This window comes from Loxodonta africana, chromosome 4 (assembly GCF_030014295.1).
Source record: "Loxodonta africana isolate mLoxAfr1 chromosome 4, mLoxAfr1.hap2, whole genome shotgun sequence".
Lineage (NCBI taxonomy): Eukaryota > Metazoa > Chordata > Mammalia > Proboscidea > Elephantidae > Loxodonta > Loxodonta africana.
In genome coordinates, this window is record NC_087345.1 from 144,900,452 (window position 1) to 144,913,567 (window position 13,116).

The window sequence follows — 13,116 nt, forward strand, 5'->3', positions numbered from 1 at the left end:
AAGGTACACTCCCCTGTCACTGTGGTTCCTGGTGGCTATGGAGCTTTCAGTAGGGCCCACCCCTTGTTAACAGAAGCTGTGCTCTTTCCCCTCCCTGTGCCCAGGTTGCCGGGTGGAATCCATCTACTTGAATGTGGAGTCGGTGAGCACACACCGAGAAAGGTCAGAGGTAAGTGTGCCTCCTACTCCCTCAGCATCCCCACCTTGTCCTTTGTCATGTGAAGGACTCCTGTGGAGTAAGGGACCAGTGGGCTTACACACTTAAGAAGAACGAAGTCTTGATTGAGTTGCTTATGGACCTTTCAGCTGGTTCTTACTATAGTAATTTTTAAAAATTGTTATTAAAAAAATATAACCTAACACTTGCCCTATCATCATTTTTCACATGTACAATTCAGTGACACCAATTATATCAGTCATGTTGTCACTATTGTAATTTGTTTGAAATAGGCCTGCTGACTCTTTCCCCTCCTTTTTCTCCACTTCTTTGTATTCTCTTCCCATCTTTCTTGTGGCTTCTGGGAGCTTTTTGTATTTTCTTTTTTCTCCCCAGTGCTCTTTTTCTCCATTTCTACCCGACTTAAGAAGTGAGTATTAAAGAGGGAGATAAATTTTTCTCTTTTAAAAATAACCTAGCACAATTATTGTTGCCTTTTCCTTTCAGGCAGCTACAACTATGTTTTCAGGTTTCAGAGTTCCTAGATAAAGCAGGACTGGGCATCAGCTGAGTCATCTGTATGTGCTTAGGTACAGAACTACAAGGGTGATGATAACACAGAAAAAGGAAGTGGGACTAGAGAAAAACAGATACGACTTGGGAGTTAGAGACATAAGGGATGGTGAATGGAAAGTTTTTTTTCAAAGGACCCCAGTGTTTGGTTTTGGATGACTTCCACCTTGGGAGATCCGAAATTTGGTGGTTCCTCAGATGGGGTCTCTCACCTAAGCAGATCAGAGTTCTGCCCAGGTGTATGTGGTGCAAATACCTTTGAGTTAGCATTGTACAGGCTGTTAAGACAGAACGCTTTGCCAGTATTAGTCTAACCCTTCCTGGTTCACCAAGTGTGGTATCCTGTCCATGGAGTCCTCCAAAGCAGGTGACTTCCCTGTTGTCAAGGAGCTTGGCTACAAGATTTCGGCATTAAGGGGGTGTGTGTGAGATGTCGGCTTAGTTTACACTCGCTAGCAGTTGCCTGGCTGGTTGGCTGAGCACCTGCCTCTGACCACCTCTTTTCAATGTGGTAAACTGCCTGCTGCATTGCCGTTAGTTGTGTGAGGAGCAGCCCTGGCTGGGGAGGGTGTGGCTGGTGCGGGCTCTCAGCCTGGCTCCAGTCTGCTGTCCCAGTGCTTTGGTTGGGCCTGAACTCGGCTCCAATGATCCATGAACACTTCCCTGGGGAGGACTGGGCAGGGTCATGGCAAATGCAGACCTGGACTTAAGACAACCGGGCCATGAGCTGCAGAATGACGGTCTGCAGGACTTCAGAGCCCTCTCTGCTACTAGGTAGGAGAGGCCCGCCTCATCTGAGATATGGGGCTTACATTCTTCTTAAACTTTTCCAGAAGGAAGGCCCATCCTCAGCCCATAGCAGCCTGTTATGTTGATCACAAGGCTGGTGTTTGGGCCTGGCTGGCGGGTTCTGCCTCCCTTAGGTTTTCTGGGTCTTTAGTTTCATGGCTGATTTCGAACCCTTCATTTCCTGTCCTAAATCAGGGCATTTATGTGGAGCATGAGTTGTTCCATGTGTACTCTGCAGAAAGGGAGGGGTCCTGGATGCCGGACCAGCTGATCAGTGGAAGGCAAGCCCAGCAGATACGCCTTTTCCTCTCTTCCTCTGTGCCTGCCACACTGTGGTTACCAGTGAGCCTTGCCTCCTGTCATCCTCAGAGCCCGGCCTCTCTCCTGTACTCCCCCTCCCTGTGCCTTTCTCAGAGTCCAGAAGCAAAACTCTTTTCTTGGACCTCACTACCTGCTGTCATTGCATAACTTGTTTGTGTTGAACTGAAGTGCAGAATTTTTACTGGTCTTCTTCCCTCACCTGCTGCATCTTCTGTACTTTGCACACATCCACTTATACTTGTCCACGTGGTGTCTTTTGAAATGATCCGGAAAAGGAGCACAGGAGGAAGTCATCCCCTGTTCTTGACAGCTGAGGGTCCTAGGACAAACACAACTCCACGATCCCAGGGCCTTTCCCCTGGTTAATCTTGTTTCACTAGAATCCAGAAGCAGAGAAATTTTTTTTTTTTTGCTTATTTACCTTTCCCCTCCTTGTAACTGTCGCCTTCTCTCCTTTGTCTTTGTCTTGCTTAGGATGCAAAGAAGGGACCTAACCCGCTCATGAGACGCAATAGTGTCACCCCACTAGCCAGCCCTGAACCCACCAAAAAGCCTCGCATCAACAGCTTTGAGGAGCATGTGGCTTCTACTTCCGCTGCCCTGCCCAACTGCCTGCCCCACGAGGTGCCCACGCAGCTGCCTGGACAAGTTAGTTGATTCCCTCTTCCTCCTTTGCAGTCACGTCGCCTACCTGTGGGTAGGGAGAAGAGTACCCCATGGGGTACAGGAATGGCCTCAGACACAGGGGAGCGTGTGTATGTGTGTGTGTGCAGCAGGTTGGGGATGTGGGGGAGGGGAGAGAATAAGAGAATGTTCCTCTGAAGTTTGGAACACCGTGGGGGTCCTCCCTTGCTGACACTGGTTGTGTGCGCCTCCCGCTTCCTGAGACACAGTGCGCCTCCCGCTTCCTGAGACACAGAACCAGGCAGAGCAGAAGAAATAGTGATGAAATGCCTGAGTTCCACCCACGTGGATAGTTTTCTCTGAAACAAAATCTGTAGGCAATCTCTAGTTCAGAAGTCTCTTCCATTCCGCCTCTGGGCCCCTTTGCTTCTGTGTGTGGCCTGGGGACTTCTACCTGTCACATGGCCATGCCTGAGTATTTTCACCTGTCTTCTTCTCTCGTGATTGCTCCCCATTACAGAAAAGCTGGAGGCAGAAGGGGCCCATGAAACTTGTCCTCCTGCCGGAAACCAGCACAGCCCCTTTAGAACCCTGCAGCCTGACTCTAAGGGCTGGGTAACTAGGAAATGACCACTTTCGCACTGAACAGAGTTACTTCAGACGGATGGGAGGGAAGAGAAAGAAAGAAAAAAAAAACAATAACAAACAGATTTCACTTATTTCTTTAGCTTTGAAGATTAAAGGCTAGAAGATTTTGATTTTTGGGTGTTAAGATTTATTTTCATAAGACCAGTCTTTTCCTCAAAGACAGCCAAGAACCTTTTGCAGATATGTGAGATGTAGAAATCTCCCGGCACAAGTTTTGTTACCTCCCAAGAGTCCCCCCCACCTCCACCCACCAAGCCTGGTCTCTTACAAAGAACGAGCTAAATGCCAAATTGCATTTGTTGGTGAACTGGATGTGTGATGCTGAGGCTACCGTCAGTGCTGCCTCTCCAGACCAAAATCTTCTCAGATTTCCCCCACAGCTTACTTAAACTTGGCGGGGTCTGGAAATGTGATGTGGAGGAGGACACCTTGCGACCTCGGGCAGGTCGTGTCACCTCTTTAGGCCCCAGATTTCTCATCTGTGGAATGGGGGAATAACACCTTCTACAAAAGGCAGGTCCATGGGGGTAATTCATGCCAACTGTCTAACATGGTGCGCGTGGCATGTAGTTAGTGCTCTGTAAGGGTTAGATGGCAAGGATTAATGAGAATTTGAATTGTCAGGCTACTTCACCTTTCTGGGCCTCAGCTTCCTTCTCTTTTAAAATGAGAGGGTAGGACCAGGCGATCACTAATAAATAGTTCTTCCGGTGTAAAATCAGAGGATGTTTCCTGTGAAAACCGAGAAGAACAAAAATAGTGTAACTATAACTTTCCATTTTGTTATAAATGTAGGGTCCTGTTCAGAAGTGTAGAGGCCGTTGTTATAGCTACTTGGGGGGAGACAAGGCTGGACAGGAGTTAGGTGATGACCAGAGACCCCTGACCCCAGTCATAGGACAGAGTGGCAGATGCCCTAGTCCACTCCCCACCTCCCATGACTTTGAAAGGACAGTCCTTCAGCAGCCTGGAACCCGTTGGCTGTGCCAGGTTTGGGACATTTGACAGCGTTATCCCAACAGAATGCACTCTCATTTCAGGTGACTTGGCCCCCGTGCCCTGTCTCCCTACTGACTTCTCTCTCAACTTTTTCTCTCTGCAGCCTTTGCTAGGGAAAGCCTGTTTGTAAGTATTTTTCTCCAAATCATTTTGCTGTGCTTGCACCTCTTTCTTGTTGCTTGCCAGTTTGAACCCCTTCCTGTTCAAATGTTGAGGCTAACGATGGTTCCTGTGAAGTCTGAAGTCTTCCATGGGGGAAAGGGAAGATGGGGATGGGAGGAGGGGGCAGGGACTCCACGACTTCTCAGAAAAGGATGTACAAGGAATAACTGCGGCCCAGCAGTTTGTCACTGTGTTCTGTTGCTGCTACTGCTACAGGTTGCATCCGCTCAGTCCCTCTCAGGGTTCTGGGTTGCTGTTTGCAATTGGAATGGTCTGTGGCTTGGCTTAAATCCAGTGTTTCTCTCTTAGAGTCAGATTTTGATGGCAGGCTAGGTCTGTGCCTGCTATAGCTGTCTTTTAAGCTCCTTCTCCTCCCTTTGTAGACCGCCTTCCTTTTGAAAGGAAAATTTACCCACAGCCTCATCTGCAAAGCAAATAGCCTAGGAAGTACTCAGGTGGGGAGTGTGTTGTAGGCCTGGAGCCCTGCAGCCTCTCCCTCCCTATCCTGGTGGTGACCCCTAGAAGGCTCCAAGGAGCCCTCCATGCACAGGAGGGTTCCATGTGGAAACCATTCTTCTGGGTCAGGTGGTTCTGTATCTGAATCTGCTCCACCTTAATAGTCATGTCCAGGATTGGGTGCAGGTTTCAAATAGACCTATCTGGTGTCCCCCTTTCCTTCAGCCAAAGCTCTGTGGCAGAAAGTTTCTGGAGAAGCACCAGTTGTAGCAGCCACTGGATAAGTCACTGTTTTCATTGCTCCAGTAATCCCCAACCACAGCAGGTACCAAGGCCTTCACATGACAGAGTTTAATAATAGCCACCATAAACTATCACCCTACCCCACCCCACTCCCAAGTCATTCTTACCCCATTGTCCCCTTTGTGCTCATTAGGTTCCCTTGACTGATTTATGCTGAAACTGAAAACATTTGAAGAGTTCAGCCTGATGAGCTTAAAAAAGTGGCTTGTTTTTGGAAAATAGTTTTTTTAATATCGTACTTAGCTTGTGGTAGTACCGTCAAAAAGCCAGTTGCCATGAAGTCTTTTCCGACTCATGGTGACCCTGTGAGTGTCAGAGTAGAACTGTGTTCCATAGGGTTTTCAATGGCTAATTTTCTGGAAGTAGATTGCCAGGCCTTTCTTTTGAGGACTTGAACGTCTAACCTTACGGATAGGAGCTGAGCGTTTGCAGCACCCAGGGACTCTAGTGCAGTACCACATGCAGTGCTGTATTTTGTGGTGCTCTACAGCTCACGGAGAATCTGCTTGCATACATCCAGTGTCTTTGGGCCTTAACATAACTTCGAGGTAGGCAGGGCAGTTACCGTCTCCATTTAATAGATGAGGACTGAGGTTAAGTACATGCTGGTGATCATCCGGCTAGGAAGTAGTAGAAACAGGTCTTGAACGAGTCTCCTAATTCTGAAAGGCGGCTTCTTTTTCTCTGCCAGTTTCTGGGAACAGTCAAGGTACTATTTACTTACCTGGCCCCAGAGGTACCTGATGTTTGCAGCCCCTGGGGCACTGCCCCAGGTCTGTTTGACTTGGCCTCCTCACCCCTGCACCTGCTTGCTTTCAGCTGTGACTAAATGTTGTTTACTTAATGGTGGATTTTCTCCATTAATTTCCGTCTTTATAGAGTAAGAGATCTTCACAGTCCATTATCTCTGTTATCCCCTGGAAGCTAGCATTTATACATGGAATACTTGAGAATCAAGGGTTCACCTTGTATGAAAACTGGATTTGGACCCTGTGGCTTTACAGCTATGCATAACCTGGTCCTGTGACCATAGCCTGATGTTGCCAGGGAAGGAATCTTCCTGCTTGAGGGTGGCATCTGCAGTATATCCTCAACTCTCTAAAGTTGAACTTGCCCACCTCCAAGATTAATAGCGCCTTTGGCTAGACTCCCTCTAGCTCAGCAAAAACATACTCTATGGACCCGTCCTTCCTGACTCTACCCTGGAGTCCCATGCCCAGGCCAGCCTGGCAGTGGGATGCTCACAGAGGCACTAACCATCGGGATTGTAGACACATCTGATTCTGGGAACTGACCTGGGCACCAGGACCAAAATCATTGAAGTCAGACCGAGCTGGCTTTGAATCTTGGTTCTACTACACTCTATCTTTAGAGCTCTGGGGCAAGTAACACAATTCTAGATCTTAGTTTCCTTACCTATAACATGGAGGTAATAACTTTATAAAGTGGTGTGATAATGAGAACATAGGCACAGCACTCAGCCCGATGTCTGGCACATAGTTAGTGCCCAATGGCCGATAGCTGTTATGATTTTTGGGTGAGTGACTTGGTGCCCTCTAACTGTAGACACGCCTAGGTGTCACTGGGTTTGGGCCACACCACTCTGTATTCTACACCAAGCCAGTGAGTTTCCTTCTCAAGGACAGCGTTAGCACCCAAAGACGTGAGAGTAGGGACAGTCCCTGGGGTCATAAGGGTTGTGGCCCGACTATCCATATTCCGAGGTCTGTTGCCTGTAATCTTGGCTTCCCAGTAAAATGGGAAAGAGAGCCCAGGACAGAGGGCAATGTGGCCCTCTCCCAGGTCTGCACTGGCTGCTCGGGGACCCAGAGGCCTTCCGGCATTCATGATGCATACACCCTTTATTTTTAAATTTCAAATAAATGCACACTGAAAAGAGAGTACTACTGAAGATTTTTTCTTTTTTAACCTCCTTTTTTTTTCCTTTTCCCCACTATGCTTGAAAGACGAACTGTCTGTCACATTTTCTCAAAGTTTTCTCCTTACTAAGCCTTGAAAAGGTAAATGACTCGGTGCATGCCCCTCCTTTGTCCTCACTGCATCTCTGAGTCCTGGCATCTCAGCCTCTCAGGCATCTTGCTCTGTGTGAAGACTGGCCGTTGTGAAGTTTGTGGCTCATATGTCTCAGTGCCAGAGTTCTTTTAAGAGCGGCACCATTGTCTTGAGGTCCTCTCTATCTTTCCCTCTTTCCGGTCTGTCTCTCCTCCTCCCCCTCCATGTGTCCTGAGCCAGGGGCACCGTGAGTGAGTGCTGTGGTTATAGCCCATTCCTTGTGGTCCTCCTCTGTCATTGTTGCATTGCCATCATTTGTGGGTGTCAGAAGTTGTGCTCCCCAGCTGGTGTTGTCCGAGGGCAGGTTAGAGCCAGCAGCTGTGGAGGGAAACAGCACAGCTCACTGTCCAGCTCCAGAAGGTGGCTGTGGTTCTTTCTAGATGGGAGGGTTCTGGGTACCATACCCTCCAGGAGACCTACCCACTCATGGAAGGTTTCTCACTGTGGTGGTTTGAGGACCAGGTCACCTGGGTTCCAGAGTCTGTGCAAGAGCAGGCCCAGATCCAAGTTGGCTTCATTGCTGCCTCAGCCCTGAGATTCTCTTACCTAGAGACTTCTCCGGCCTTGGAGCCTCAATTCTGCTGGCCGTAGGAGTGGACCATGGTGATCCTTATATATCTGTTTGCCTGGGTTCTGCTATCTCTTCCCATTCCCTTTAAAAGAGTCTCAGTGGAGACACTCAGGGTCTTAGAGAATACTTCTAAAACCTGTGTGTGTTTCTTTTCTGGAGGGGTAGATTACAGAGGGTCGGTAGAGTCCTCTACCTGCAGTAGGAGCCATCATCTGTCCCCAGATGATTCAATTTTTCTACTAAGAAGAGTTTTGATTCTGGCAATTTCTTAGGGGTAGGGCTTCCTATTCAGAGCACTTTTATTAGAACTAGAACGGGAGATTTTGTGACACCTGCCTTCTCTGCTGTGGCCCCTCAGACCCCACTCACCTTGACTGGGCCTTCTGCTGTGTCCACCCAGCCCAGTCATCAGTGTGTTGTCATTTGCCAGTCTGGCATTCCCAGAATTTGGATCCCAAGAGCTGGGGATGTGTGGCGGTAGCTAATTTGGGAGGAGAATGCCAATGCTTATTTAGAAGGCCCCGGCTCATCCTCTGAGCTCACTGTGTGGGGGGTAGAGGGCAGCCATGAATTTCTAAAGGACCTTGAGGATGACGTTTGCTTAATTACCAGCACCCAGCTCCTGCCAGCTCACCATTCTTCCCGGAACAGCTGCTGGTTTTGAGCCAGGTGGTATTCCTCTGCCTGCCCCCCTCACCTCCTACAGGCAGATGACAGGCTTCTCTGCTAAGAGGGTTCCCAACTGTGCCCAGCCCCCTTCTTCTGGTGTGGCTGTTCTGGGACCACCCCTGGGCCCACTTCAGCCTACTTAGTTGATCATGCTTTTCTGGGGTTGTTCTTGTTTGGGGTTCTCAGTTGCTTGGCTTTGAGTCTTTTGCTTGAGAGGCATAGTTGACAGGAAATAATAATTCCCTGCCCCCTCTCCTCTTTTCTCCCCAAAACAGAACATGAAGGCTCCCAGAGCAGCACAGACACCTCCCCCAGGGGACGTTGAAGAGACGAATCCGGTTCCAGCCCATTTCCATTTCTGAAGCTTTGCTTGTGCTCTTCCATCAGCCTGAGGCCACAGCGATCCTGGGGACTTCTTCCATGACTGGGTGGGGGTGGCGATGAGGGGGTCTGCAGGTGGGAGAGAACCCGCGCTTCCAGCGGCGTGTGGGGCCGAGGCACTCAAAGGCCTTTTCTGTGTTGCTCTGCAGACCACCCTGTCCTCTGCCCCCTCCAGTCTTCCAGGGATGTCTGGCCTCAGAGACTTTCAGGAGGCTTGGAGAGTAGGGTGAGTGAGTGGTGGATAAGATGCGAGAAGGCCCGGAGGAGGGAATGTTGGATGCCTCCGTTCCGTTCTGTTTTGCTTGTTTTATCTTGGCCTGGGATGTTCACAGCTGGTCAGAGGACACTGGCAGCAGAATTCACAAACTAAGGAAGAGCTAGATGCTAGTTGCTGAAGTTTAAGGGGTATTTAAAAGCTTCGCATGGTTCTTTGGAGCCTTGTGGCCTGAGAAGAAGCCTCATGGAGAATGGACTTGGGCATGTGGGGATTTGGAGCTGTGGGAGCCACGCTGGGATATGGAGAGATGAATACTTTTTTCCAGAGAGATCCCTGAGCTGAGACTTGCTTGTCAGCTAAGCCGTGACACTCCCGTGACTCCCACATTTCCACGTACATCCCAGGTCTGTGTTCTGCCTTGGACGGAGATGTTAAAGGACAAATGAACTATTTTGCCGAAATATGCTAGCTTGGGCCTCGCTCTCACAGGGGGCTCCTTGTTTTCTCTTGTTTCCTGCCTGTATTTGGAGGCACCTGAGAGCATCACTCTCCTGGGGCTGCTTGGTCTTGCACTTTGTTATGGAAGACGTGGACGAGAAAGTTGCACTTTAAGGAACTTTGGGTTTGGGTTATATACCCTTGGGGGCTTCGAGCCTCTGAAAGAATGGGGGATTGGGCATGCCCATGAGATGGGGAATCTCAGAGAGATCCCAGTAAATTGACCAGGGATCGAGTCTTCAAGTAATCTAAAGACTGCCTCTGGAAGCTGGCATGGAGAAGCACAAGGACCTGGCTTCTTCTCTTCAGGACTTTCCTTACCCCCCCGTTTCCCAGGTGGAGACAGTGGCCCAAGCAAGGCCTCATTAGATGCCACTTCCTCCAAGGGGCTGTCTGTGGTTTCCCACCGGGATCCAGCTCAGTTGCATAGGTTTTTGTCAACCATCTGCTGTATGCCTGCCTATCTCTGTGCTGGGTACTATGGGAAACTCAAGAGAATAAAATGTAGTGCTTGCCTTGCCTTCATGGCCCCTGGGATATTGGGTGGTAGAGGGGAGGGGAAGGATGGAAGTAGGGCTTATGGGACAGGTGGCCCTAAATAACTCTTGTTTCTGCCTATTGGCTTTTCCTTGTTGCCTCCAAGTACTAGGGGCAGAGAGGTGTCTCGAGGCCCAGAAGAAACAACTTCTAAATTGAGCGGTAGAGTCTGTCCAGATGACCCTTTTAAGGATCTCTGGAAACTGGTGCCAAAGGTCACTTTTCTTTCCTGTCTTCTGCAGTTGAGCCCTTACGTCCCTTGCCCTCCTATCTCAAGGGAACGGTTAACTGGAAGTTAGACACCTGAAGCTGGGAGTAGAAAGAAAGAAGCTCTTAAAGAATGAATGCACTTTCCCTGGTCAGGATCAAGGGAAACAGGGACATGCTTCAGATACCCTACAACTGTGTGGTTTTCACACCAAACCGTTCAATTATTCCCTGCCCTTGCCCCAATTTAATTGGCTGTCTGCCTGAGAGAATGTCTGTGTATACATTCCTGTACGACTTAAGTCTTGGATTCTTATCCCCCTTTCCCACTGTCTTGAGTATTGTCAAATACTGTGTGTGTGTGTGAGAGAGAGAATGTGTGTGTGTAGGTTTTATTTTTAGACATGAAGGGCCTACAACTTTGCTCTTGAGAATGGTTTTCTTACGTCCCACTTTCTGGCAAGAATGGCTTCTTTCTTGTTGTCAGAGCAGACTTCTTTGAATACAGACTTTTCAGTCTTATACAAGTGAGGGCTTTGAGAGGGTGGATTTTCCCCTCCTCTCTGACTACTTAAAATAAATACACAAATAAATAGGCTTTGCCTGACATAGAACTTTAATTTGGTAAGGGCTGGCCGAGATGGGGAAGGATAGAACACAAACGTGCATGCGTGGGGAGGGGAGATCTTGGAGAGAAGTCGGTTGCTGCTTTACTTGAAAGCCAGTGATCTGACCTGTGGGGAGGTGTTTGGAGGGCGTGTTTGAGCTACAGTCACGGAGCTTCTCCTGAGAGGGCTGAGTCTCATTCTCCTCCCTACTCTCACCCGACCCCACAAAAAAAAAAAAAAAAACTGGGGCCAGTCTTTTTAACTTTGTGTATTTGCTTTTGGATGAGTTTCACCCTCCTTATTCTGTCCTGAGAGTATAACCTTGGGCAAAGCTCTTCATTTGGGAGGAGAAGAGAAACTGTTTGAACCACACCAATGATGTTTTTCATTTGTAATACTTGAAATTTATTTTTTTATTATTTTGATAGCAGATGTGCTATTTATTTATTTAATATGTATAAGGGAGCCTGGAAATAGAAAGCTGTGTATAGATTGGGTTTAGTTGTTAATTAGTTTAAAAAATTAGTTTAGGGGCCTTTTATGTGTGACTTACGACTTATCTGTGTTCTGTATATTTGTCTGAATTAATTACCTGGGATGAAGCTATGCTAGCTTTCAAACAGGGAATGCCTTTCAGAAATTTGTATATTTTGCAGTTGCCAGACCAATAAAATACCTGGTTGAGATACACTGATGAAGTACGCCTCTGGTCCTTTCTTGGGGGGAGGAGGAGTCTGTAATTGACATTTGTGGTCCCTGCACCAGACTCTACCATTTCGTTCTTGACCTTCCACTTCTTATCTTCCTCTAAACAGACCATTCTGATATAGGTGGTCAGTTGCTTGCGTTTGGGAAATAATAAGCCACGTCCATTTTTATTTCTCTCCTTGCATACCCTTTCCTCCTAGCTCTTTGAAACAGCAGCAGCTCTAATACAAGCATTGCATGACATAACAAGGCCCAGGCAGAATTACAGGAAGGCATAGTTCATTATGCATTTCTTTCACTCTATTGTCCCACAGCATCCCCCTTCTAGCCTCTTAAGTTCTCACAGTAGACCTTCTATAGCTACTTTGCCATTAACTGGTTGCCAAAGTTGTTTCCCTTCTGAAATTCAGTATCTTCATCTCTACGGGGAAGGACACTGAATGAGAACCTACATATGGTTATAAGGAAACACTCGAACATTTCCTTCAGGCAGCGAGTGTCGTGACCTGGAGTGCTCTCACTGGGCTGACTTTTTTCCAGAGTACCCCTACTGCTCCGTATCAAAAACATTTCCTATTCCCTGTCTTAGGCTGGGTTCTCCGAAGGAGCAAAATGAGTGAATGTGTGTGTGTGTGTGTATACATATATATATATATATATGTAAGAGATTTATTTCAAGGAAATGGCTCACACAGTTGTGGAGACTAGCTAGTCCCACCCAAATCAGTGGGTCAGGCATCAGGCTGGAGGCTTCTGACTCACATGGTTGTAGGGGCTTATGAACCCAAAATCTGCAGGTCAGATGGTAGGCTCCTGGCTCACGCCCCAAGAACTGGAGTTGATAAGTTGGGTGTGGGATCAAGAGAAGGCAAGCTTTGCCAGAACATCCATGTATATATTGGATGCAGGCCACACCCCCAGGAAACTCCCCTTTGAACTGATTGGCTGTTCACATCAGATCACAAAATGGAGAATGATTATATACTATCTGCCAGACCACTCAGAATCACAGCCTAGCCAAGTTGACACATAACCTTAACCGTCACACTCCCAAATTAGTCTTTCTTCATTCCTTACGCTTTTCCAACCCTAGCTGTGAAGAGAATAGGAAGGAGTCAGCAATTTGGCACTTCCCTTTTGAAATAACTTCCAAACTTAGTATTTGCGGACAACGGTGATGGGACAGAGTGTTTTGATCAAGAAGCCTTGCCCAGTGACAGGTGTAAACACTCACTCACATCCACACTTCAGCCAGAACTTCTCGAGTTCTGAACATGTGTTTTAGTTCTCCTTATGTGTTGGGTGAAGTCCCTGGGTGGTACAAAGAGTTAATATGCTTGCCTGCTGACTGAAAGGTTGGAGGTTCAAGTCTACCCGGAGATGCCTCAGAAGAAAGGCCTGGTGATCTAATTCCAAAAAAGCAGCCATTGAAAACCTGATGGAGCACAGGTCTACTCTGACACTTATGGGATCTCCATGAGTGAGAGTCGATGGCAACTCGTGGTGGTGGTAGGTGTGTTGGGTGCTAGGGATACGGCAGTGGCCTCGACGGACACAATTCTTGCCCCCAAATCAGGTCAGTCTTTTGAGGCTATCTACCAAGGAAATTAAAAGA

At 48.0% G+C, this 13,116-nt stretch overlaps 1 protein-coding gene across 5 annotated transcripts in view; it reads left to right on the forward strand.

The window, feature by feature from the left end:
* The window catches only part of PFKFB3 (6-phosphofructo-2-kinase/fructose-2,6-biphosphatase 3), a 100,022-nt gene extending 87,189 nt beyond the window's left edge, over window positions 1–12,833 (forward strand). For 3 of the 5 annotated variants that reach the window (XM_010590755.3, XM_010590754.3, XM_064284830.1), the window contains exons 13-15: window positions 105–169; window positions 2,315–2,488; window positions 8,621–12,833. In XM_010590755.3, coding sequence (XP_010589057.1) covers window positions 105–169; window positions 2,315–2,488; window positions 8,621–8,707 — 326 coding nt within the window. In that variant the 3' untranslated portion in view covers window positions 8,708–12,833. Of the gene's footprint in view, window positions 1–104; window positions 170–2,314; window positions 2,489–4,214; window positions 4,238–8,620 lie in introns of all 5 variants that reach the window. The other 2 variants (XM_023548947.2, XM_010590757.3) reach the window with 2 other exon arrangements.
* The last annotated feature ends 283 nt before the right edge of the window (window positions 12,834–13,116 follow it).